Raw genomic sequence first — 27,987 nt, 5'->3', positions numbered from 1 at the left:
TAAGTGTCTAGTAGAACAGTGTGGAGGTTGTATGAAGCCTGAATAGACCTTCGAAGAATTAGTACTTTGTTTCTGCTGTCATAAGTGGCTGCGTATCTCACATGGAGAAAGAGATGATTCCATTAGCTGTATACTCTGTTGCATCAGGTTATGCAAGTGTCTGCCCATTAAAAAGTAGTTTGGAGGTTTTTTTGTAATTCAGAGATAAGACTTATTTAATGTTTAAATATGTATTGATTATCTGTGACTTTTTTTATGTACTGGCTTTAATTAAACACTAGGTTGTAGCTGTTGAAATTTCTTGTCTAATACAGGATGATCAGCAGGAAGAGCTCACCTTCCCACTTGTTGATTCAAATGCACAAATGCAGATTAGGAAGCGAATCGTCCTTGAAAAACTGAGAAAAGCGTAAGTACCCTTTACTTTGGTGAATGTCAGTCTGAAGTTGTTGCTCATTTGTCATTGTTTTAAGTGACAAATACACTGTCCAGGGATGGGTCTGGCTTTTTCTAGGTGGTCCTAGTCATAACTTGAGGCCATTACTGCCCTACAGGACTTGCTTATTTCTGCAACAGTCAGCTGTAGTACAATTGCATTGTGCCAGTTTGCACAGTCTGTAGGTACCAGCTGCTTAAGTTTAGACTGAAAAACTTGAAATTGATTGAGAGGAATGCAGATATTTGTCTTGTATACTAAGCATACTGTTACTTGTAAACAAATGTTTGGAATTGTTTACGCATAGGTCTTACAAAGAGAGACTCTGTTTCTAATACATGTTTGGATGGCTGGTATCAGTATGCCCCTAGCTACAACCACTAAAGGCCCTCAGAACTGGATCATAAAACTTTCCAGACATCAGATCTTCTTTACATAAAAGGGCTTTGGAGTCACACAAAAGAGATTAAGGCATTTCTGATGTAGCTGTTAGAATTATAAAATTTTCAATGCTGGGAGGACCTTGAAAATATTCTAATTGTCAATGCAGTGCAGATAATGAGTGTTTGAAGGTCATGATTCTGTTGTTTTTGGGTAAGGGTATTTACTTTTCTGTCATTGTAGTTTGTGTTACCTAGCCAAACTAGGTTTTACAGAAGCTTTTTTTTCAACTTAAAGACCTCAAAATCAACCCCACCATCCCCACCAAAATAAGAAGAAAATCCTTTCTGTTTTTCTCTACCTGCACCATGTGTGGGTAGGCCACAAACATGGAATCAAACCGTCCCCCAAGTGTCTTGTCTGTAAGTGTTGATTATTTTAAATTTCCTGAGCTGATGCAGTCATCCTGTCACAATCAAGAGATAATTTTCATTGTGATAGATCAATGAATAAGCCCAGCATCATAAGAGTCCTGTGTTCTGTTTTTATAAAACATGCAGTTTTCCAGGATACTGATGACCTATGTGTTATGTGCATATAAATGCAAATCACTGGATATTCAAATGCAAGAGAATTTTAACTATTAAACAAGTAAATAGAGGCAAAAGTTTAATCCTAAATGTGAAGAACAAAGGATGTTATTTCCATCATTTGGGAATCCTGACAACTAGTTAAAGAGTATGTGCAGTTTGTGGGGTCTATCTGGTTTTATGCACAAATAAGTAAGGAGGAAACCTGTCTTTTTCTCTCTTGAAATTTTCTGATAACTATCATCTATTTGATTTCAACTATCAAGCTCACAGTGGACTGACATTTCTGTTGCATCTGTGTGAAACTGAGGTTAGCAGGTGTATTATGTGTGAATACCTCATTTGCACATGCATTTTCCTTTTGTTCTTTTTGAGCTGAGTGTATATAAACCTTCAAAAAATTTATAAGGCCTGTAGTTCTAATCCTCATAATTTTAAGAATATTTTTTCAGAGCTGAAAGGTGAAATTAGTAAGTATATGCATGTAGAACTATATTTAAATCTTCACATTCACACTGAACTAGAGCTTCTTATTTTTAAAAACAAGTGATTGCAAAGTAAAGATTTTGGCCCAAACAGTGCACAGAGAGAGCTGAAATGAAAACTACAGGCCTCATCTGCTGCACAAAAGTCAATTTATTTTCCTTTTTACTAACTTTGATAAGCTTTGGTGGAAGTCCTACTTGAGAAGAAATGAGAAAGAGGAAAATATATATTAACTGGTGTCGTTTGCCTTCTAGGTTATCTGCAGTTTTGGGCCCTCTTCAGATTGCCTCAGGTGATGTTTACACAGAGCTAAAAAATCTTGTCAAAACTTTCCGGTGAGTGTTGGTCTTTACGTAGAGATTCTTATAAATTAATGAATTATACATGCTGTTGAAGGATTTGTGATTTGGGCACAGAGAGGGCCCTACTGCAGATTTGCCCTTCTCTAGCTGTGTGTTCATGTAGGTAATGTCACATTCCCTGTGGACTAACAAGTCAGCCCTTTTCCTGCTCCTAACAGTGGCTAGGTCACCAGGAGTATTTGTAGATTTTTAAAAACTAGGCCAGTGGTCTCTGGAGGATGCTGGTGAGTCTTTTAAAGGTTCTGCTACCTCGTCACCTCCTATTAAGCATGAGTTTCTGAGATCTGTCCCTTTCTTTTGCTCTGGCTCCCTGCAGCTGGGCTAAATGGTTTTAATCTGGTTAGTAATTTTTACCACTAACTTCTAGAGTCAGTCAGTTGGATCTGTCTTGTTCTTGATTTCAAAGGGAAGTAGATCTAGTGGGCACTTTTATCACCACGGGTGAAGCTTCTGCTTCAGTCAGTAGTACTAAAGACAGTATTTGGAAACAGTGAGATAAAGGAGGGAAAACAGAATGGTAACCTCCCTGAATATTTTTAAGTTTTCTTTGGGAGACAGCTCTTATAACCTGGACCTGGATTGTGTCCTGCATCCTCAAGTGTTGTCAGAAAACGAGCAACAGCAGTTGCTGACTGTGTGTACACTGCCACTCTTGAAATGTCCTTCCCACATCCTCAACCTGCATGAGATTTCCATGTAAATGTTCCAAAACTTGTTCATGTAGCATTTGCCACTAGGAATCTAGGCTTTGGTGAATAGACACCCAGCTCTACCTGATTCCTTATGATTTACCACCTGTCTGGAAGGACACCACTAAAACACAGATGTCTGTGCAAGATTTCTTAGTGTGGAAAATTCTCCCTTTCTGGTAACTATAAGCATGATCTCTTTTAAATAAAAACATTGATACTATTTGAATTTGATTCTGTGATTGCAGTCTTTTAAGTTCTGATTCACATTGTATTTTAACAACGTCACTGAAAACAGTGAAAATATTTTTTGCATAGTGTATAGATACCTATTGTTTGAGTAAGATCTTTTTTCTTAAAACAGTTTTGTTTCTCTGCAGTTTAAGTGCTTAATAGTTACTTTAGCTTATGGACTGATAAAACTGGAGAAACTACATTTGGTGTCTTTCAAACTACTTTTTTATAATTGATTATCTAAGAAGGCTTGGAGGTTCTCAAAAAGAGAGCTTCTATTTTAAATAATTTTTGCTATTCAGAGACAATGGGGCATGAATATAAAGTTTTCAGTGGTTTATAGCAAATTAGGCTTGAAAACAAAATAGACTTCTAAACATGTATATGTTTATATATACACACACACACTTGTGGGCTTACAGAATAGAACCAAATAAAATTTATTTGGGCTTTAACCCAATACCTGGTCCATGTAGCAGTAATTCATCATAATTTGAAGGTCTCCCCTAATCTGATGTGATCTTCTAGATAACACTTCGTGAGTTTATTTTTGTGGGTTTTTTGTTAGGAAGTAAGTTGAAGGTAATGGTAGCAACTTCTTGGGGTTCTCTTATTCTGAGGATTCCAGATCAGTTGCTTAGAAATTCAGGATTCTGGATGGGGGATAAAGACATTTGTGGGCACTATACAAGAATTTTAAAAGCCTTAATATATATCTCAAAATAACTGGAGTTTTGTTGTCACTGATAGCAAAATAATACAAAAGTACAGGAAATAGAGAAGCAATAAAAACCTTTGGGCCCTTTTTTTTTGTCTTGCATAACTGATGCGGAAGGGTCTGTTGGTACACAAGAGTTAGCTCATGAGTATTAAGATGAAGGCATAAACTTGATTCTCCAGCTTGGTATGTAGGTTTAAGTTTATTTAAAATTAGTAGTCTCCTAAGCTTTGGATTGAATACTTTGGCAGGGAGACTTGGAATAAATAACAGTATTTGCGTTTACAGGATATAGAAATTCAAATGTTACTTTCTTTGTTAATGTGGTTCAAATGTTTAATGATGATGGAGGAGCACTGATAAATGCTCGTGCTCTTTCCTGCTTTTTGTACTGAAGATATTTCAGGCTGAAGAGCTTGCCAAAGAGGGTAGTAGATAAAACACATGGCTGTAGTAAGAGCTTAGTTGAAGAAGGGTAAAAAGAGCATGTGGTGAGCTAAGCAACAATTTTCAGCTCCATTGGTTTTTAAAGGAACACTTGCAGTTCAGCCTCCTTTGGGCAGCATTTTATTCAATCACCACTGCTAAGAAACACACTAGAGAGATCTCAAGAGACATTTTAGAATGGTTAGAGCTCTTCCCAAACAAAGTCCCTCAGTGCCTGTAAGCTTTTGTTACGAAAACTGAGATGTCAAATAATTCTCCAGAGTGTGTATGGGCACTTTGTTAAAAGATCAAGAGAAAATTAGCTTCTTATATATAAATCAAGGATAAATGATTTTGACTGTGTGGTTGGATTTTTTCAAGGCATAATACTTTGTTTTAAAAATAGGATTCCCTCTGTATTTTATAGTTGCGAGTATTTTAATTCCCATTATGGAACTTATCATTGACATTGAACTCTACCAATGAATCTGTGAGATATGTTCAAGACTTCTTGTTACACCTTGGTTTTATCGTGTGTCCAAGACAGTCTTTCAGCTTTTAAGTATGTATCATGAATATATGTTACTTGGTATATACATTTATTAATACCTCTTTTACCTATTACCCTTGTTAAGTGGAATTTTAAATTCGGGGTTTCAAGTCAATCAATAGTACTTGGTCGTAGACAAAGTTCTGTGTGGAAATAGGGGAGTATCAGGATGCTAATCACTTTTTCTCAAGTAATTAGGCTTCTTTCAAAGGAAGCCTAAAGCTAAATAGTAACTTATTTTTGCTGGTTGTCATCAAACTGAATGATATTACAGTATGTAAATACTTTGCTGTTTTCCAGGAGGTAGAAAAGCTGTCTTTTATGGTTAAATTGGTCTAGTTGAAACTTAAAGAGAAACGATATATGCTTCAGTATTTGCCTGTGCTGCCCTGGGTTAGTTAAACTTCACTCATATTAGTGCAAGTTTTGGAAAAAAATAGAGGTATCTGAGGTCCCTTAAAGTCAAGACTTTGTGTCATAATCCCATGAAGTCAGTTTCCTGATTTATAGAATGGGCAGATTCTTTGAACTGCAGTTATGTATGCCCATACCTGGGAATCTGGATGTAGGAAGCGGGGGCTGCTATGTTTGCAAAGATGCTGGGTTTACTGTTTTTATTTACTCTGGATTCCAATTTCCCTATTGGAGTTCCCTTGCTTTGCAGGCTGGGTACTAGTCAGTTATGAGGAGGTTGTTTGGGACGGAATGTTTATGCATTTTACTCTTCAGTCCTTTACCCTGGGAGCTTCTGCCACTTGGACCCATGTGCTCCATCAGGCTCCCTCACGGAGTGGGAGTCCTGCTGGGTGGCTGCATCGTGTCTTGCTGGAGTGAACCACAAGACCCACAAACCAGCAACTAAGCAACCCACACAGCTATTTGGGATCATCCAACTTTCCTAGCTTGTGTATCCTGCCCTACACAGGCCAAGAAAGTGGCCACATTCCATTTTGGGAAGTTGCAAATTGTTTTCTTTCTCTAGGTAGGTGAGGGAGAATTTGGCCAAACTCTTTAACAGAAAAGATTTCACTGCAAAACTCAAATCACACACACAAAGTTTTGTACAGTTTTAGCATACAGAAATCTAGTGATGTCTTTCATGGATTGTTCAGAAATAACAGCTTTGACTAGAGGCAAGACAAAGAGTTAATGAACCATTTTTACAAAGGCCCTGCAGTTCCCTGTTTTCTGAAAGCTTTGCTCTTCAGAAGCCTTGATGTTGACACAGAGCTTGTTTGAAAGTAACTGCCCTTCCATTGCTCCTTATTATTTAAGGCTTCACACCTGTAGGTTGCTTGCTTTACTCTGATCTCTCTGAAATGGTTTTTTTTTCCAGCTGCACAAGTGTTTTGGAACAGGTGTTGTACTGAGAGGTTACTCAATTGCAGAAGCCTGACTGTTCATCCAGTGCAGTGACTGTAGTACATCAGCAGATCCATACCGCTGTGTCCTGCTGGTTATCTGTGTCTTTTGACTGCCTCCTTCAGAAATAGCATATTGATGGCAATGACTAGTGTTCAGACCTTGCCAATCAATACTAACATTGAGTAAGAGTTAATTGACACAAATAACTGCATCTCTCAGTTTGCGTACAAGAATGACACCTTCCTGTGCTGTAATCAATAATAACTCCTTGTAAAGCATTGAAATAAAGCTACTTTTTCTATTTGACAGAGTTTCCCCAGGTGGCTTGGAGCTGTCTCTTTCATTGTGTCTCATCATAACAGATTAACTGGAATGTTACATATGAATTGCCTGTCAAGATGATTCCATCAGGCATTTCTTGGTAGTGTTTATCACTCTCATCAGTGTTAAGATGTTCAGCCTTTGTTTTGTCTCTTATTCTAGAAAAATGCCAGAAAAGTGTAACAGTTTATCAGGTATAAACTTTGTTGCCAGCTAAATTCATTAGCTATTTCAAATAATAATTGCTAAAATTAACTTTTTTATAACAAATACAATAATTATTTGCCAGAACTGTTGGTTCTGTTTGATGTGACAATTCTTTGTTTGTAGTGCAAAACATTGTTTTTACTTCCATAATTGGACAAAACTCAGATTGTTGAAACACTACTTGAGTAATTATTGCTTCAATATCTTATTTTGGTTTGAAGACTGGGAGATTTGAGGACAAAAATGGGATAATATTGCTTTGATCGTTACAAATTTATTTTATTAATTTTTAATATCTTTCTGAAATAGAGAAATGCAAAAAAATACTATAAAATATCTTACTGATAACTACATTTTTAATGACCATTTTGAATATAATTTTGAGGAATTTCTTATTAGAATTTATCAATGACAAGTACAAATACTTCTGCATTCTCAAATTTTAGCCTTTTGTGGGGGTTTTGGGTAACTATATACTTGCCAAAATTATTTTATTTTTTTTTCATAAAGTAATCTTACTGAGGAAGAAAACCCTGAATTTGAATTCGTTACCAGATAGGAGCTTGCTGAAAATGAGCTATCTTCAGCAGTGCCTATAGGAGTGAGTATGAGTGACAGGGTATCTTCATTCTGGATCTGAATTTATACAAGGTCATGGAAGGGAAACTGAAAGCAAGAAGGAAGCAAACATAGGGGAGGCACTTGGCCTTCAGTTTATCTGTTGGATGGTGCCACCATCCTGAATAAATTTAATTCTGCTGGCTCTTTTGGGTGCCTGTGTAGGCACAACTTCATTTTTGACTGTGACTTCTCCATGAAATTGCTTGTTTTGAACACCAAGGGCCATGCCTAAATTGAGACAGCAGCTCACAGATGAATTGTTTTAGCACAGATTAGTACTTGACTCAAAGCAGATCGGGTTTTTTAGGCAGTTCAGCCAAAGGGGTCAGCTGGTATTCAGTGCAGCGGCAGCACTTTAGTTGAACACCCATGTGGTTCTTTATTCACACCTCATTTATATTTATATGGCTCTTATATTTGCTCTTGCTCCCATTGCATAAGTTAGAATTCTGGATTTCCATTTTAAAAACAAGAATCATCAGAGGATTGTCACTGCCACCATATAAAATTCAGTCTGTCCACATCAGCTTTTACAGCAAATCTGGATCTGAAGCCAACAGGAGGGAAACTAAGTGTAAGAAGGTACATCTTTTCAGAAACCTGTGTGTAGTTCTGGAGAATTTCCCAGTATGTGTGACAGCTGGGCCCTCAGAACAGCCAGGACTATTTGTGAGCAAATTAAAAAAATAGCTTCTGTTCGGTCTTCCCCATCCCACTTCCATATAAAAAAAGGGGGACATTGGAAATTCTGCAGTTCCTCCATTAGAGGATGATAGAAGCTTGAGAGCTGGTGAATTGCTCAGTTACAGCTGTAATTGCTTCTTTGTAATTCAGTGTATTAATGGTAGACTTAAAATTCAGCTGTTAAAATCTGCTTACTTTTACTATAAAATATACTGATCTTTTTAAAATTATCTTTCAGGTTAACAAACAGAAATATTATTCACAAAATGCCTGAATGGACTCTCATTGCTATTGTTTTGCTATCTGTGTAAGTACCCTTAAATGTCAAATATTCTTATGTGCAACTGTCTTATTAGCCTATTGGAACAAGATGTAATTTTTCAGGTAAAAGAAAATAAAGATTTCATGGAACTAACTATGGAATTAACAAAAATAATTTTTTTCAGGCAAACAAACAAAATTTTCATGACGAAACAGAATTGTCCCCCTTGCATCAAATGTTATCAGTGGACACACTTATGTTAAAAAAAAGAAAAGCTAAGCTCTAAGGGATTTTAAAGAGGCCTTGCAGGATGAAGTAAGAGTATAATTCACCCTTTTCCATTTGCTGCTGACATACATTCTTCCCTCTCTGACAGTAGGGCAAAGTGACATGTATACTGTATTATTTGGATTTAGCATAACTGTTAGGCTTTTCATTTCTTATTTTGTTTCTAATTTCTTAAAATGTTTCACTTCTATGATTGAACTCAAATTACTTCTATAAAGATATGTATGCTTCTAAATAGATACAAGTATTCTAGCCAACTTCTTTCAGAGGGGAAATCTCTTTTAGCAGGAGAATTCCTTCCAAGGAATATTTGAACCCAGTATTTTATTTTTATGAAGATTAGTTTTGTGGGTTAAGATTACAATACTACCTTACCTACAGTCCTTAGAAGTGTTTTACTTAATGTAGGATAAAATTCTTTACAATGATTTCCCTAATGGAAAACATGATTGTATTACAGTGTCTTTCAGTAAACTTCTTCACAGAAACATGATCTATAAAAGCTTTATTCGTATGCATCGAGTTCCTTAATTTGTATTTTGAAAATTCATGTACATTTCTGAAGTTAGAGACACAAACCTTATCTAATGTTAAATGTTTAAGAAATCACTGGTGGTTTCACAGCATCAGGCTCTACCTTCCATTAGGGTTAAACCATCAACCAATCTTTGTATGTCTTGAGCTTGAATTACGAGATTGCAAAAATCTTTATTCCAGAGTCTGTTCATTACTGCGCTGCTGCTGCTGCTTTTGGGCTTCCTGGGTCACTGGAGCCTGTAGGACAGAGAGGTACTTACAGACATTCACAGGTCAGGAAGTATTGTGGGCCAGCCTCATGGCATGCCCAGCACTGCACTTACTTTCCTTGATATTACTTGAGTCTGACACATTGTTCTGGCTCTGCTGTCCCAAGGAAGACGGTACCAGCAGGCATTAGAGCAGGCTTCAGCGAGCCTTACATCTGTGTCACCCAGCCAGATACCGCTCAAATGATTCATTAAATCAGAACACAGAAAGTAACTTTACTTGAATGCCTTGGCATAAATTTTTTATCAACTATAAGAACAAATCTTTTGTCATTTTTACTATATATTCTTCTGGTTGAATTGGTAATTTGTGAAACAGATCTTATTAATTTTTCAAGTCGTTTCTGTACAGTTAAGGCAATGGTGTCTCTTTTTGATCAGAAGTTAAAATATGTCTCTGCGTATGATGAGCTGTAAATGTTTACATAAGTAATGATTGTTTTACAGCTGCTTTAGAATGTTATACAAGTAGTAGGTAGTCCTGGTAGCAGTCAGTATAAGCACAGAACCAAGTCTCTTTTACCTTTACTTATTAAAAGTCCATCCCTAAAGAAATTAATTATATTTGATCATAAAAATGAGATTTTATTTATAATATTAGTGAAATAATAAATAAAACCTCTGCTGCTTTCTGCTTATTGTAAGCTTCTTGCAAGTTCATGATCTTGCGATTTTTAACAACTCTCAGCTGCCTCTTAGGAGAGAATGTGGAAGAATGTAGGTGGGATAAGAATGAGTGTTCAGATTCCTCTAATAACATGATGCATGTTGCATTATTTCCAGAAAGATGAAAGTAGAACATTTAATTATTTGGAAATTCTAATCAAGCTTGAGTATTTAGTGGAAGCCAGGACTGTGCAGGGAAAGGTTACTGAGAACCTGGACAACCCCTCACAGGTCCTCACTTAGGCCCTTTCTCACTTCCTGCAGACTGCCAAGGAGCCTGTCATATATTGCTAATAATGCTCATAAAAAGAATTACACCCTATTTAAGTGTTCTTCCTTAATGTACTGGGACATTATGCACATTGTAGCACATCTAATGTTATTTAGATCATAGAGTTGTGTGGGGCCTGAGTCAGAGTGGGTCTTTAGTAGCTTCAGTTACACTTTCACATTTATTCACAGGTCTTGACCTGGTTTCAGACATAGGACGACCATTTTACTGCCAACACTAACCAGTAAAGCTGCATAAGCAACACCCTGGTAGAGGATAATGCTTCCTCTTCCCAGGTGGGTGTCAGACCACACTATAGGTATCCCAGGGTGCAGGGATTGCAGAAAGCAGAGTGAGCATGCCTCAAAAAAAAATCTAAGGTATACCTCAAAAAAAATCTTAAGACTTGAAGTTTGGGGTTTTTTTATTAAGGGGGGCAAGGTTGTTTTGTTTCGAGTAGCAACTGTTGGACTTCGCTTGCACCCTATTTTGTGCATCAATGTTGTGGCTCACCACTTCCTCAAACATACATGGCTAACGTGTGCTGAGGACTTGGTGTACTTAATTTCACAGTGCACTTTCAGAGTGCCCCAGCACTTTTTGTGATAAGATACTGGACAGAATAACTGTTAGCATTACTGCTGTATTGAATTCTAGTGTATTATAGTGTGATCATGCTCTCCTCTCTTCGTTTGAGTGTGCATATTAACTCTTTGTAGGATACACCATGATGGATATCATTAATATCTAATTTTGGTGCTTAAATTACACCCTAGGTGCACTTCATAGTCTGCAGGTCCTTGAAAAGCTGCTGAAAGTGCTTATGTGCCCTTAAGTCTACTGACTACTAAAGAAACCTGGGCTTCTCATTCATTAAAATAAAGTGCCTGGAACTGGACAATGTGGCATGTCTCAAAGTATAAAATGTTGGAGATTTCAACAGTGGAGTATTTCATGTTCCTAGTGAACAGTTGTATTTATTCAGTCAAATTATTGTAAAGAATATGAACACAGCCAGTCTCTACCTTTATGGAAAATCTAGCCTGAGGCATTCCTATGAATATAGCACATTCAGCAATGCTGAATTGACCTTGTTAGAGTGCACTTGGACAGCCAGAGATTTATGTTCAAACAGTGGTATTCTTGCCTGTCGTGGGGTGGGTGACTCTTAAAATTATCTGGACATCAAATATCTTACTTATTTGTAATTTGTAGTAATTTTGGCATTGGTAGATTTTGTTTTCTTCCTGTTACATTATTTAGTATGTTAAATAGAATTTTTTTGTTCTAGTAATAGCTGCTTTATAATGTATTGTAAACAAGAATGCAGAAGTTGCGTCTTTTTCTGCCAAGGAACTTCACAAGATACCAAATGAAGCAGATAAATAGATATAAATACAGTAGTTCAAGAAAGAATGGAGAAAGCAGTGGGAAGATTGGTTGCTACACAAGCATGGGCACTTCTGTTTTTAGTGTATACCCCTGGCACAGACTAATGGAAAGCTTTCAAGATATTTTCAGGAAATGTCTGCTTTCATCTTACTTATCTGAGCCGGCTGCTTCCAGTGAACTGTGGTCAGCTTCATCTGCCAAGCCTATGCAAGAGGTTCCCCTGCTAAAAGCTTTGAAGCATTTCAAAATGTTCTGGGATTAGTTTATAAGCATTTGGCTGCAGTATTTAAACAAACTCAAAATGACTATGATCACTGAACAAAAGCCGTCATTATATGTGTGCAGCCACTTTAGATAAATGTGTCATGTGGAGATGTACTCTAGAGGTTTACTCTCTTGGAGATAACAGTTCAGGAACTGGAGAATCTTGGGTTCAAGTATGTATTTTTACTCTGCACACGAGGGCACATCTATTGCTCAGCACTGACATTTCTAAATCATTTTAAGAGGAATTTAGATGTTTCTGATATCACTACTGTGTTCTTATCTGAAAGTGTGTGAATGTTTGAAATATGTGAATCTAATGTACTAATACATATAGGATATGAATCAGACTTGCAGAGTTACTTTTTCCTACAGAAACCACGTACAAGTCAGCTGGATGATATTTTATTTAGCATGTCTGATGATGGAAGTTTTGTTCCAGGTTTCAGCTGAGAAAAATAATTTATCATTAACCTAGAAATATAATTGTTTCCTATTTTGAAACAGAGCTGAGCTTGCAGGACCAAGAATCCAAAGAGTATTTTTACAAAAGCATTTGAATGTGGTTATAGTGTTGTGTTTATCTGTAGAGTTCTATTATTGTGTGAAATAGAGAAAAGGCAGCTTTGTCTTAATGCATTAAAAATTTTCTTCCCTTTTTTCTTAATTTTAGGCTGTCATTTGGTAAGTGTGAATTCAAATAGATTTTCTGTTAAGCAGTTCTTAAGTATTTTAAGCAGTTTTTTCTATTGAGCTTGCTTACTTATCAGCAGTTTCTAAGCAAACTTGAAGCTGCTTATTTGGCATATCATGGACATGACCAATATTATCTTAGTTTCTTCTGGCATGTTCCAGTATTATTTAGGAAACATTACACAGAACACTACCATGAGGGATTTCAGTGTTGTTAATTGGGATATTAGTAAGTGTTAACTTTAAAAATAATTAAATATCTTCTTCTTTCATAAGGGAGAAATAGAAGAAACCCTAACAGTTTCCAAGGTGTTTCTCCTGGAACAAACCCCCCCCACTATTGCTGCAGTGATGTTACACAGGAAGTGACACTGTGAATTTCATTGCAGCCCATACAGCTGCAGTCCTTTCCATGCTGGTATTCTCATGGGTAGCCTTCTAAATGGGACATTTGGATATGCTGTGTAACTTTCATGTATGCCCAGCACAAACTCTCTGAGTCCGGGATAGTTAATTCCGCTTCACAGTGCCAGAGCTTGGCTTTGTCAGCAGGAGTGGAGCCTTAGCACACACAGTGTCCTGGACTCCTGCTGCATGGAGTTAGGAGGCTTGGCTCAGAAAGCTGTCATCTCTGCACCTGCCAGCTCTGCTGCCCAGTGCAAGGGAAGAGCAGGGGCATGGCTGTCTGCCAAGTGTCTTGGAAATCCCTCCAAGAGATCAAAATCTGCATGTTCCCAGCAGCTGTGTGTGTGGGTATTCAGACTGACATCATGCACAACCAGCAGATCTGGTCTGCAAAGTGCATCACCAGCTATAAATTGTCCTTCGTGGTAGTGTTCTGACAAATCTTTTTGTTAGAATCTAGAAATATTTTTATGTGAAACATTATTTGGGGTGATCTGCTTCAGTCTGTTACCAACTTTATATTCCAAATATACTTGTGATTTAAGAATATGGTAGTAGGGAAAGTACTTTTATCTGACGCTTCATTTTAGCCTTTTGTGTGAGTGAGTTGTTGCCACTTGTGTTTCAAACTCTGACACAGCATGCTAGATTTCAGAAGGCTGCTTCAGTGTGTTGACTCACTGGGGAGCTGACTTGGTCAGTGGCGTTCATGTCCCATTGAACTTTATGCCACAACTGTGATCAAGCAGATGGAAAAACTGCCCAGAGAGTTAACTGTTTTAAAGTGACATTTCTTTAGAAAGTATACTTATAGAAGATTTCTTCTGTTCATGTTTTTTCTCCTTCCATAATCAGTGCTTTGCTTTTTGGAAGTTTTGTCGTAAGTAGTACAGTAGCATGGAATCGTTGTACAGAAAAAGTACAGTAGTAGTAATACAGACAGCTCTGAACTAGTGGTGCAAGACATTAGTAATTCCCATTAACAGCTGCCCTAGACTTAGTTTTAAACTAAATGTATTTTAACTTCATCCACTGAGCAAACTGAAATGTTCATGTTTCAACTGAATCCTGCAACTATAGCCCTATGAAAATATACTTGTTTGCTCATTAATAATTAATCTTAATACATTCAATGCAGACTTTTTTTTATCATTAAACACTACCCATCTGTTAAAAGGAAAACATGACTGGCACACACTTGAATCTTTTATATTCAGAATTTTATTTTTATCTTTGTTAACTTTGTAAAGAACAGCCTACTTAAGTGAGGATATGTATATACAAGCAGTGTTTCTGACTAACAGGAGACTTCATTGTAAGACAGAAATCTGTGTTAATTTGGCTTGTTTCTGAAACAAAAGAAAGAGATGCACATCACTGGAAAGGCTAGTATAGCTTCCTGTCATGTGATCCCCAGGTATTTTGTACCAGCAGAGTTCTGAGCATGGATTCTGGATTAATGTGTTTGGTTCCATGCAGGTAGTCATAATGTTACCTCTAGTAGGCTGAATGGTGTGTCCTGTTTTTCTTTAGCACTGAAATAAATTGTGTCCAAAGTAGAAGTACTGTATTCCTTAACTCTTCTGGAACCACTATAACAGAAAAACTTAGTAAAAAAATCCCCATAAAAGAGCAGTATTGTTTGAAGATCTAATCATTCCTCTCTTATGGTGCTTGATGCAGATTTTGGAATGTAAAACCTTACAACAGTAATCAGTAAGGGTATCTAGAAAGGCAATATTTCATTCCAAAGATTCTAATTTCCTTTGTCATATTGCTGTTGAAAATGTCAGTCTTGACACGATAGACAATATTTTTTCTGTGAAGTGTATAATGAACGGGGAGGGAGGGAAAGGGAGGAAGGAAGGGAAGGAAGGGAAGGAAGGGAAGGAAGGGAAGGAAGGAAGGAAGGAAGGAAGGAAGGAAGGAAGGAAGGAAGGAAGGAAGGAAGGAAGGAAGGAAGGAAGGAAGGAAGGAAGGAAGGAAGGAAGGAAGGAAGGAAGGAAGGAAGGAAGGAAGGAAGGAAGGAAGGAAGGAAGGAAGGGAATGTGTATCACCTGAAGATGATGTATAAAGTGTTCCTCTAGACAGTGGGCTATGATAGAGCTCTCAAAATTTACAGACAATCCAAGCATCAGGGCAGGTGGCTCTTTTTACATGTGCATAATTAAAATAAATACCAGGGATAAGAAGACTACAACCAGTCGATTTAACAGAATGTTGCATAAGTAAACATTATCATATCTTCATAAAATTTTGCCTGGCACAATAAAAAGAATCTAGAACAATAATGTCTACAGCAGTATACATGTTGACTTCCCATTCCTCCCCACCAGGAAAAGTGTACTTTAATTGGCTGGTAGCAAACATAACCAATCAGCATGTAGAAGCTTATTGCAGAAACTGCAAAGCGTATATGTGTAATTGCATACTATAGGTGCAAACCCAGCATCAGTGCAAAAAGCACAGATGCTTGGTTATTCAGAGGCTTGAGATGCCAACACTTACAGCCTATGTTCCCCAGAAATGCACATTTCACTCTCGCTTCTACCTTCTGTCCATCTGAATGTCTCAAGAAGACAGGGAATAGATCTAATTAATTCATCATAAAACTCAGTATTTCTGAGATGAGGTTCTAGGGTTTTTTCAAAAGTTAAAGAATAGTTGGGATTTGTCTGGCCCTTTATATTTGTTCCAAACCTCATCATACATTCTGCAGGTTTTGGACATATGTTTAGTTCAGTTTATTTTCACAAATCAGTGTTAATGGTGCTCATCTGCTGCAGAGCTGGTAAGATTGAGATTGAGGGTAGAAAAGTGATTTACTAGAGATCATCAAGCCAGTAGTAGATTAGGAAATAATCAGGAAAAGGGTTTGGGGTTTTTTTGTCTTGGTTTGTTTGTTTAAACCTACTGTGTGCTGTTATTTCTGGGAAAAGATGCTTAAGAATCCATAACTTTCAGGGATTTCTAAGAACCTAATTTTGAGAGGTCCAAAACCACACTGGCATTTCTTTTCAAAACTGAGAAAGGCAAGTAGAAAAGTGTTCAGGTCGTTACATTTAACTTCTGAATAAAAAAAATTTGTACACAGTGCAAGCAAGGCTATTCCTAGCATGTTTCTTTACTCAGCTGCATTATTCCAGATGCTTAATCTGTATACTGGACTGTAATCAAGCTATAATATTAAAAAGTTGTGAAAATAAACTATGATTAATTTTATGATCTTTGTTTCCCTAGTAACTGAGCACAGGTGAGTACGTTTTATAAAGTCGAGTATTGACATTATTTACCTAAGCATTATTGCATTGTAGCTGTTGTAACTTACTGTAAATCAGTATATTCTGTCTTCTTTGAATTCTTTTGTCTTCTTACGTGTCACTAAGGTAATGAGTTGATAGGAATATCCATATGTGGAAGAATGAAGTTCAGCACTTGCAAAAATGGAGATATATAAAACAAAGTTTAATTCATAAAATGTATCAGGTTTGAATATAAATGCATTTTTTAGGTATTAAATTGTTCCACTGAATGTGCACAATAATTCATACAAAGGTGTGTATTTTACAAAGTACTTAAGAGGTTCAGGTTCTCAAAAGCTTACATTTTAGCATTCTTTAATCCAAGACTTATACCTGTGCTTAATTTCATGTAGCTAGTTAATCCAGATACTTCAGTGGCATAGATTCCATTATTTAAGAGGTGTCACAGGAACACCTTGTGAAACGTAAAAAGGAAAAGAAGACTGAAAAGGATGATAGGATCAATTTTAAAATTAATTTTAAATGTACTAGATTTAAAATTCTGACTAAATTAAGAGGGGAAAATGGGAATAAATAATCAAACTGAGAAGTACCTTTGATCTGTCAGCTGGTTAGCAGGAAACAGGCTTCAAATAAATGAAGCTTTTTTAAACAAAGTGTGTCCTTGAAATGTGTACATAAGAAACTTAGATTTGTTAGGGAGAAACAGCTGATAGTGATTTCTTCTGGGTTCATATTGGGAACTTTTTTTTGCCTTGCCATTTTGCTGATAAGTAAGCTAAATTAAAAGTTTATGGAACAAATCCCTGCATGAATGCAAGGGCTTAAAATGGCATACATGCTTTGTGTCTGTGAACTAGCATAGTCATCTTTTGGAATATGGTAACATAGACGTGTGCCATGCTCCATTTGTTTTTTAGAAAACCATACTGCAGCATCTGTTCTACAAAATAGTGAAACAAAGTCTGATTCACCAGACTTTGTAGAAGAGAACTCTGGATAAGAAACTGTAGATGTTATTGAGCTGGTGTTGATGCTTCCTTAGTCTTCTTGCCTGGCTCAAGGTATTCTTAATCCACTGTCAAAGAAATCTGGAAGTTCTGTTTTGTATATAATTGCCTAAGTGATTGTTTTCTGCCAGACATATATTGTATTTCTGTTGATGGCAGTCTTGGTAGTAATTTAAAAACTACTAAGTCTTTAAAAATAGAGTTCTGAAATATCACTATAAGAGGCAAATAGAACCATTCCATGTTATTATTGTGGCTTTAAAGGAGTCATGGGTCACTCCCATTGTTATTAGTAAAATTCTTCCAGAGTATTGGCTGTCTCAAAAACTGCAGTCACAGAGTACCTAATAAAGCCAAGTGCTTCGTGTTACAGGATAAGCATAATGCTAGAAAATTCTTGAAGGCAATGTGATGTCATTTCCCACCTGCTGCATGTTCTAACATGTGTAATTCCTTTCCCTGACAACTGCTGAGGGAACTCTGTTCTGTGTGCATATATAAGGCAACACACTTGCTCAGAGGGAACATTGTACGAGTGATGCTGTATGAGAAAACACAGTGCTGAGCAATTGCAAAGTTTAAAATAGATGTACAAAGCAACTTTCTGAATTTTATCTCAACTGAATAGATGTTGTTGCTATTGTGTTTATGTGCTATTGGTCAGTCACAGGGAGCTGAAATATGGGAATAGTAAGAAATGGCATTTTGTAGTTACTTTCTGAGAAGAGTTGTATTATATAATTAATTGTGTTGTGGCAAAATAGTATGAATTATGTGAACTGAAAGTTTCAGATGCTTAGCTAATTTTTGAGGCATTTTAAATTTTATTTTGGTTAATTGTCCATAGAATTTGCATTCTAAGGCATGTTGCCTGCAAGTACAGGATCTGTACAGATCTTATACAAATAGCACCAAACAGCTGCACTGAATTATACCATCATTTGATGAAATGTCACTGTGAGTTTTTTTAACACATTCTTTTGGGTGTTCCTTTGCATTACACCTTTACTTTGCTTGTAAAATAAATTACCGGCCTAATGATAGAAATTTTTTTATATATATGAAAAAGTTTTTACTTGTCCTTCATTAAAAGTCAGTGGGCATCTATCTTACAGAAGTTAAAATATTTTGAGGACAGTCTGAATTTACTTGAGGTTTTTCCTTTTCTGTGCCTTTCTGTATCAGTGCAGCGTTACTGTAAATTTTTTCATTGCAGGATCTTTGTAGATATACAGCTGTTTGTTATTTATAACAGCAGCTAATGGAGTAATCCTTAATTTTCAAGGGAGAAGAAGAAAGTGTCATAAACACATAGTGATATTCATGCAAATTGTTTGTTTGTTAGGTTAAAAAAAAACCCAAAGATCCAGAACATTTGCATTTTCTTAAATCCATATTAAATTAACAGTTTCTGTAGCTGATAAGGTAGCTCTAAGTCTGTGGCCTCAGCTCTTACGTCCTGCATAGTTTGGTTGAAACATTTAAATGTCTTCAAAAAATTTCCTTATGCAGCTTAATGGAAAAACAAAAGTTGAACTCTCATACGAAGGGAAGGACAAGGAATGACTGCTCATATGGAATGTTAGAACAGAACCTGCAAAATATTTTGCAAATGTCCACTGAGCTTCCAAGGCCCTTGTGAGGAGAGCATGGTGTGACATGAGGGAGCTGTGCCGCACAGCCTGCGCCCCAGGGCCTGCCCGAGTCCCTGCCCACTGTCCTGGCAGTGCTGGGCTTTGGGCTGCTGCAGCTTTTGCTGTGCCCCAGCCTCTTCTCTCAAGTGCCAGTTGCCTGTTTGGATACAAATAACTCATTGGGAGGAGAGGGTGGGGTAAGAAGGAAAGAAAGAAAGAAAAGTAGATCCATTGTCTTTTTTTCTTCAGTTGATAGCAAGCATTTCCATCAAATGCCTAGCTAACCCCTGCTACTGTAGAAAGACTTTCGTTTTACTCTTGGTGTTACCCATCTGGCTACACCACAAGTGAAATGTTGGCCCCATTAAAAGGGAATGGAAGTTGACTTGTGTCCGGACATATATGAAAAAAAAACTTTACATGAAGTAAAAGTATATTTTGTTCAACTATATATGTATATGATTCATAAATATGTATCAAAGAACATTTATTGAAGGGACTTGTAGAAGCTGCATAGGAAGAAGTGAAGGTAGTGGAAATAATTAACAAAATTAGGTTTTGAATGAACCTTAATTTTTGCTGTATACTTGGATTATATAGGAATTCCAGCCACTGGTTTTGAATCACTGTTGGTAGCATTGATTTAAATGTAGTGGACAAAAATTTTAAAGCATGAATAATTTAGTTTCTGTTGCCATCAGAGGATTAAAGTGCCTGTGCTGGATTCTGTGGACAAGTCAGTACACAATAATGAAAGGAAGTTAAATAATAAATAAAACATAAGTTGCACTTCAGTTACAAAATTCTTGTCTTTATGATGAGAATAGGATCTTCAGGCTATATTTAAAACTAGACCAGAAGCGGCTTTTTTATCTCAGTTAGAAAATTGCCTGTTTACTTCTGTCAGTTACTGCTGTTCAATACTGTGGGCTTTAGTAGAGTGTTTTGTCTTTCATTAAGAAAGTATAATACAGAAATATATTGGAGGAGATTACAGAAAACTGCCCCTGAACGCCAGTTTCCTCTTTGACTGGATATGGTAACAAAAGGCCCCAAACTAGAGACTACTTTAATTGCACAGTTGCAAGTGACACTGACAATAATTACTTTTTTCACAGTACTAGTAGAGTTTAATTTAAAAGACTCAATTCCAAAGATATATTTAAATACTTTTGCATCTTGTTTGTAAGTTAGTGTTTCCAGTTCAAGATTGTCTGTCAAATATTAATGCGTTCTAATGGAAATTGTTCACTCTGGAGACAGCCTTTTGCTTTTAAGGCTTTGGGGTTTTTTAATGTTGAGTTTTTCAAATCATGCTCAAACTAAGGTTACAAGAAACAAGTAGGATTTTGGGTTTTTTTCACTGCAACTGTGAACATAACAGCTAAATTACATAAGCTGAGGCTGTTAATTTTCTAATTTCTGAGCATATGTTTAAACATAGTAATTTAAATGTAACCACTTAATTACACCAAAGTTAATATTTTTTTTAAGCTCCCTGATTTTGCATATTTATCTTACAGCTAGACTCATGTTGTGCTTCAGATCAGCTTTCTGTCCAATACTAACTTTGGCCTGATGGATGCACCATGCTTTGGGATTTAAGATAATTTACTAACAAAATTGCAGTCCCTAGACAAGTGTACTGTATCTAGTGAGATACTGGAAGTGAGAGCTTCTACCTCAAATCAAGCAAGCAGCCAGTGTGTTGTGAAGAACAAGCAGAATTACAGTGATGGTTTCAGTTTTCACTGTCCAAATGTCTGAGTGCCTTTGGGTAGGGATTCATGAAATGGATAAAGGCAGCAAGTGTTGGGAATTCACCTCATCAACTGAAGCACTATTATAAGTGATTGGTACACGGCAGCACTACAGTTGTATGTACAGGCAGATGGTCTGTGGGCTGCAATGCACATCCAATTCACTGAGTTTTATTGCTGATGTGTAACACTTGCTGGATTGACTCAGTCTAGCCAGTTGTCTTAAAACATTTGCTTTTGTTTAATCAATTGTGTTGAAGACTTCGTTAAAATGAACATAACTAAAATGGAATCTAAAAGTGTATTCTATAAAACTGCTATATTAAAAGAAAGGCATTTCTGATTAGTACCATTTTTATTGCATTGCTAAGCCCATCAAATCTGTAACATAAGAGTAGTGCAAATATATTTGGAGTGTTAAAAAAAACCCTCACAAAACCAAACACCCCTGCCCTTCAGAATGGCATGGTTATCTGCATGGTTATAGCTGGAGCAAGTCTGTTGGTCAGAGCTTTGCTGGCACTCTTGTAGCACATATGCAGTAGTCTGTGTCTGTGGTTTTGTTGGGGAAGTGGGAAAAATGCTGCCTGTAGTGCTGCCACCTCTTGCTTCATTTCTGTGTTCTGAAACAGTGTTAAGGAAACTTTGTGATCATTCATTAGTTCAACTCCATCATTCTGATAAAAAACTAGTTATCAACCATCCTGGTTATGATGATATTAAGAAATTAAGTCTTAAGTGACTAAAACAAAAGGTAGAAAGAAACAGAGAATAAAAAATCCAGCCCCCTATGTTGTGGTGGTTATGTTAAGAGTCTTATTCACAGTGCTTAAATAGCTGTAACTGGCAGAAAGATAACTTATTTTCCAAAGCTTACTCGGGAAAAAGAGGTAGTGTTTGCCTGTTCCATCATTTTCTCTTATACTTTTGTTCTTGTTCAAGTTCCAATCATGTCAGACAAGGTAAGGGACTTAAAAACTTGTGTTTGGATCCGTTGCTTCTGCCACAACCAGCAGCTTTTACTTTTTCAAGCTTCTAACACTAGGAAAAAAATCAGGAAGACTGGCAATGCTTATGTTTTTCTAGGAGAAGCTTATTATTAGTCTTCTGAGAATTAGCATATGGCTTTTCTTCATGAGTGTAAAAGTGCTTTCCATGATATTGGGGCAATTTATGTGCACTTAAATCCTCATCAATTTATGTATAATTTTAAGTGACCAATTTTGAGGAGTGCAAAAGGAACCCAACTCTTACGTGGGTTGTATTTTTACCCTGTTCTCAGGGGTTGGTTTCAGAAAGCAGTAATTGACTGGTAATACAGTTACAGGTGGCTTTGGCAATTTTTAACTTTTTCAAAGGGAATCACAGAATTTATCTAAACAGAAAGTCCAGAAAGCTTTCTCTGAGATCCAGTGGCTGAGGGAAGGATGGTACTGGACAACTGGCTTGGGTTTTTAGAAGGAATATTCTTACCCCTGGATAGCAAATGCCAGTTAATGCTTTTAACTACGTAAAAGTTACATCTTTTCTGAATGTATTCAGCTGTCTTTGTTAAAGCATGCATAAATCAAAGAACAAATTTTACGCCCTACCAATGAAACTTATTTCTAAAAATAATTGATATAATAACTGATTGAAATAACTCCTAAATATACTTGCCAAATGTTTTTGTAAGGCAACTGATCTGTAGAAAGTTTGGGTCTTGAGCTGAAGCACTGAAATTATGTAAACATTTTGTGGTAGCCAGATGTCCTGTAATAGCTTGATAATAATTGATTATCCTTCACATGAATTTCACTTTAGTGTTTTGTTTTGTTTTTTTTCTTGAACATACAACATATGTGGAATAGCCAGCAGATACAAATTTTATCAATCAGATACTGTTTGACATTTTCAACACTTTTTAAACGTTACGAATGCCTGTTTACCATATGGTGTAAGTGGGTGTGCAGGAAACGACACTCTCATCAAGTCTGATATACTACTTTTCCATGATCTGAGCATGAACATTTCCTTTTACAACATTTTTACTGAAGGCAAGCCTTTGAAGAATAGGTGTGTAATTTTGGACTGTAACATTTACATTTGTGTACTTCAGTAGATAGTTATTTTAAAATCAATTAACCCTTCAGCTTTTCTTATTTTTGATTTATTCATTAAAGAAAAGTATTCATAATAGTTCCAGATTAATGCTGCAACATGTGAAAGAGGTACTAGAAAAGCAAAATTTATATTTCTTTCCACTGGTGCACTAGCCCGTTGTTATTATTGTGGTCCCAAGTATCCTATTTCCTGTTTATATTCTACATCTGTAGAAGATGCTGCAGACTTTCAAGGGAATTTTACAATCCTTGAACTGAAATCCTGTGTGTCATTAAATTGAATTAGTCATCGTAGTTTCTTGAGAGATAAGATCATTGTAATTTTCTGTGACTTGAAGATACTGATCCCAAATGCTGTTCTGGCTTGTTTGCATACAATTAAGGTTTAATTCAGTTAAGCAGTCCCTCAATACTGTCTTGCGCAGTACCTCAAATATACATTGGGCCAGTGTCACTTCGAGCATGTAACTTACCACTCCATGCAAACCAGCAACTTGTGCTTGCTTCTTTCCCAGACAAAAGCTTCTGCTTCTGCTGCAACAACCACCTGAAACTAGGAGAGTACTCAATGATAACTGCTTTTCAAATGACAAGTTAAAGCATCATTTAAAGGTCAAATGGACACAGTCTTCCAAGAGAAAAGTGTTTTTGTATATATTTGGAAATGTTTAACATGTTGCCCCATCAAGATGTAAATTTTAACTAATTGCTATGAACTTGCTTTCCTGAAAGTACTTGTTGATTTAGTATCTTGCTTATCGGAGACCATCAGTAGCTTAATTAGTTTTAAAACAAAGTTCAGGAAAGAAAAAAAAAATTGATCCATGTCTAAAATTTGTTTTTAACTTCCATTTCTCAATATTTAATGCCTGGCAACTTCTCTGAAAACAGCAATACCTTTTTCTTTCTTTTTTGGTGTAAGCTGTAACAGCTACTCTTTAAATATTGTGTCTTAAACAACGTTGGACATTTAGGACATGCTTGTAATTCATGAAATTATGTAAATATATCACCAACTGCAGTTCCAAAAAAAAACCAAACAAACATGTGAGCTTCATGGTAATAAATATTTTGGTTTTAGAGTATTCCTTGAAACTGCACAAGCCTTCTGCTCTTTTTGAAAAACAGTGTCCTTGTTAATAACCTCTTAAGCCCATGGCAGGACTGAGAAAATTCAGATAAAAATGCACGTAAATCTACATCATGGCCAGGAGAATGGTTTACAGTGCTACAGCTACCTCACACCAGCACTCAGGAAGTCATGACTTTTCTGCCACCAGTTTTTTTTCATATACAACCTGCATAATTCTGAGAAGGGTGAACTGAAGACAAGTAGAAATGCATTTCCTAGGCTTCCTCGCACTATCCCCATCTCCAGACAAGCTGCGGTGGTCGCTCTGATCCCCTGTGAGCCCTTGCCATGCTCCCTGCGGATAAAGCAGCCCCTGGCAGAGCCTCCCTCCCTCCCTTCTGCCTGCCCTGCCCGGGGAGGAATCCCGGAGCCTCCTGCCGGGAAAGAAACAACTCTGTTCCCTTCTCCGCCAAGGGCGCTACAGAACCCTGCGGCCGCAGGCCAAAAATCACAAGCTGAACTATTTAGCTAAATATACATACTGAAATGGAACCCAGAAAGAAATGGGAAGTAAATTTAACTCATTAAAAGTTAAAATAATTTTTTTCATTAATTTTGTTGGGTAAATTTATTTCTTTTATTAAGGGATTCTTATTTACTATGTTCTGTAAGGTCCTTTGTGTTTTATCACTCTTTTTGCTTAATTTAAAAGAATCTTCTCTCATATGCAGCTTTCTTCAACTGGAGATGGTCTTAATACTAGTGACTGCAGGGAGATTGATCTCAGTTGTTACTCACTTCAACACTTCCTGAGCTGGGAAGTTTTAGGAAAGTGTAGACTGTCTTGAATTTCTTATTGAAAGTATGTCATTGCACAGATGTATTCTAGAATAATTATTTTGTGTATGGTGTCAGTGGTGCTGTTTATCTACAGTATTTGAGTCAAAGTAACACTTGCTGGGATAGAAGTTCTTGTTAAGTGATCTTGTCAGTAATCTTAACAAATTTCTTAACATTCAGCATAAGCTTTCATACTTGATTTTGTTAATTAATGATTTTTTTTTTAATATTTGTGTTTAGGAAGTAGATTCAGCTGTTACTACCTTTGCGATATTTTGCAATAGAATTAGGAGAAAAAGGAAGAACTTCAGGATAAAAATATATTCAGATAAATTAAAGGGAAAATGAAAACAAACAACTCAATATTTCACCTCATCTGCATGTAGATATTTTATATGTAGGTGATCTGCATAGTGGTAGCTCCTTCCAACTGAGGAATTTTATATCTCTTATATTTTAGTCATATGAAGAACTTTATAACTTTTACTGTGTGACTGTTCAGGAGTTTTTGGTAAAGAAAGAAATAATGACTGGGATCCTTCCTTTTATATGTGTAATTGTCTGTTCTGCACTTTGTTCATTCTGACATGTGTCTACATTATATAACATCTATGTACAAATTATTAGAGGCGTACAAACTACTCTCATTTTTTCTAATTAGTTTTTTATTATTTACCACATACTAATAAAAAATCAGATTTTGGTACAGTTCATATTGTATATCATATGTACAGTCTTTTATATACTGTAATTAATCAGATGTGACATTATAAACTGCTTTTCTTCAATACACTTGTTTGAACTCACAAGCTTTGCTTTTTAATATCTGCTACTTAAATTTGCTTTACTGTATGAAATATGTTTGGGTTTTTTCCAGATTGTCACAAACAACTCCACTTCTCAAGAATACTCAGACAAGCCCAATGTACACACAGTTCCTGACCACATTACTGGAAGAACTGCATTTCAAAAATGAAGATCTGGAAAGTTTAACGAGAATATTTAGAATGGACTGACAACTTGAATGGTCAGTCAACATTAAGCTACATTGTGTGTCTTAAAACCAAACTGGTTAACCACGAGTTTAATTTTCAGCATTTTGTAAGTACGTACAGTAACTACAGATTGTATCAGCTGGAGCAGAAAATGTGTGAAGCACATTTTAAAGTAAAGAAATATGTATGGTATGGAAATGAGTGTCATCATTTTGTTACTTACAGTAAATGCCAGCTGCTTACTTATCACATTAATCTTTTGATAATGTATGGTTGGTTTACTGCAATTTTGAGAGGAATTTTTGCTACCATAATTTATTAAAAAAAAATAAAAATCCGTGTGGCAAAGACTCAAACTTTTAATTATTACAATAAAATTGTTATGTTCAGTTTTTGCATAATGTTGAGATTACATTTTTTATTCCAGGTAGGCCAAAAAATTTAAGAGCAAATACCTTGCTTATGTTGATCATACTCAACTGATTCAATGAATGTAGCATTATAGTATCATTACTGATCTCACTCCTTTGTTCCCCAAAGAATAACATGATCATCTTAGCATTTCTTACTACCTGAAATAGTTGTACAGAGAACAAAAGAGCACCTTCAGTTGTTTGAGCTTCTTCAAATGAAAAATTAAATTTAGTATGAATTGTAGTACTTGCATTTCTGCTTTTTCATTTCCTTCCTATGGGTAAGAATTTTGAAGTCTCATGAAGAAGCTGACTAACCGCAGTTGTTCAAGGTATGAGGACAAGTTAAAATATGGATCATCTGAAAAATGTGTAAAAGCAGTAGAAAGGAATTTGGATTGGTTTGTTTTTTCTTGGTTTGGAAACTTCCACTCAAGGTTTGTCTACAGGGATCAGGGAAAGAGGGGGGAAAAAAGCGTGCGAGCCTCCGATGTTAAGAGCAGTGCTGCTGACGTTTTTTCCAGTTGCCCTCATATGTGGAGCAGGAACCTTTAAGAATGATGACAACAGTACACAAAAATGTCTGATTCATAGCCTATTTGTCTTGCTACTTCTAAGAAAAGGGGTGGTCTTTGAACTTGTGTAAAAGCTATTTTTAAACAGACTCTAGTTGTTACTAATTTGGACTTTCAAAATATATATTAACTAAAAATTTTTTTGCTTTCAATTGTCATTTCATTTCAAAGAATTGTGTTATTTAGGCTGAGTGTGTTTGGAATTGCTTCTGTCACTAACTGATTATAAATTTCACTTTAAAACTAGTCACTAGTAATTCTTAATGATTCAATAATATTTTTATGCATAGTTCTCAGTTCATAGGCAGTATTTTGAGAGCCTTGAGAAGAAGTAACTGACAGTGCTTAGTCTGCAGCAAATGCCAGCACTAGTTAAGGCTGAGGCAAGCCTTACCAGGGCTCCTACACATCCACTCCATTTAAAAAACCAAACTTTATTCCTTTGGTTTGCTTCTGTAATTGGAAACCAGAAAGGCACTCTACACTTAACTAGTTCACTGCTGTGTAGTTCCTTCATGAGAATCAGAGTAAATGTGTAGATTACCCCTGACATACAGAAGCTAATGCAGCTTTGCCGTGGAAGCTTCATTGTGCAGTAGACTTTATTTAGGAGATGCTTAACTTTTCCAAACTTTCATTATAATGGGAAGTTACATTCAGTGTAAGTTGTAAAAGCAATGATTTAGACTTAGGATAACCTTTAATGCATAGTCACAGCTATGCATTTTTCTAACTATGCAGTAGGGAAAATACCCATTATGTTCAGTGTGTCTGATACAAAATTTATAAGAATTACTGGATAGAAGTTACATTGGTTTTGTACCATGATGGAAAAAGTTTACTTGATACATATGGAGAGAAGAGTCAAGACCTCACCAAAACATAAACTATAGAAGACTGAGTAATAGGTATGATACTCTGAGCAGAACTTAAACCTTGAATTTATATCTATTCACTTCTGATTTTGGAAGTTGACTAAATTTCTATTTTTACCTAGTACATACTGAGTAAGCCATTATCCTGTTCCATGCATGTTTACCTTGGGGCACAAAGATTGCTTCACAACAGTTCTGTCATACAGAGTACACCTAGAAGGCATTACAAATGTATATCATACCAAATGTGATGGTGTTTCATCAGCTTTGATGGCTCTCATTTGGAAAGTTTTTACACTTCCTGTCAGTTTAGTGGTGTGATTTTTTTTTT

At 36.3% G+C, this 27,987-nt stretch overlaps 1 protein-coding gene across 1 annotated transcript in view; it reads left to right on the top strand.

The window, feature by feature from the left end:
* Positions 1-26,896, top strand: part of RPAP2 (RNA polymerase II associated protein 2) — a 35,973-nt gene extending 9,077 nt beyond the window's left edge. The window contains exons 9-12 of the mRNA XM_058842884.1: positions 315-409; positions 2,148-2,228; positions 8,309-8,377; positions 25,676-26,896. Of these exons, the coding sequence (XP_058698867.1) occupies positions 315-409; positions 2,148-2,228; positions 8,309-8,377; positions 25,676-25,814 (384 nt within the window). The 3' untranslated portion in view covers positions 25,815-26,896. The remainder of the gene's footprint in view (positions 1-314; positions 410-2,147; positions 2,229-8,308; positions 8,378-25,675) is intronic.
* Positions 26,897-27,987: the final 1,091 nt, after the last annotated feature.

The sequence above is a fragment of the Poecile atricapillus genome, chromosome 7 (genome assembly GCF_030490865.1).
Source record: "Poecile atricapillus isolate bPoeAtr1 chromosome 7, bPoeAtr1.hap1, whole genome shotgun sequence".
Lineage (NCBI taxonomy): Eukaryota > Metazoa > Chordata > Aves > Passeriformes > Paridae > Poecile > Poecile atricapillus.
This window is presented reverse-complemented; position numbering and strand designations above follow the sequence as displayed.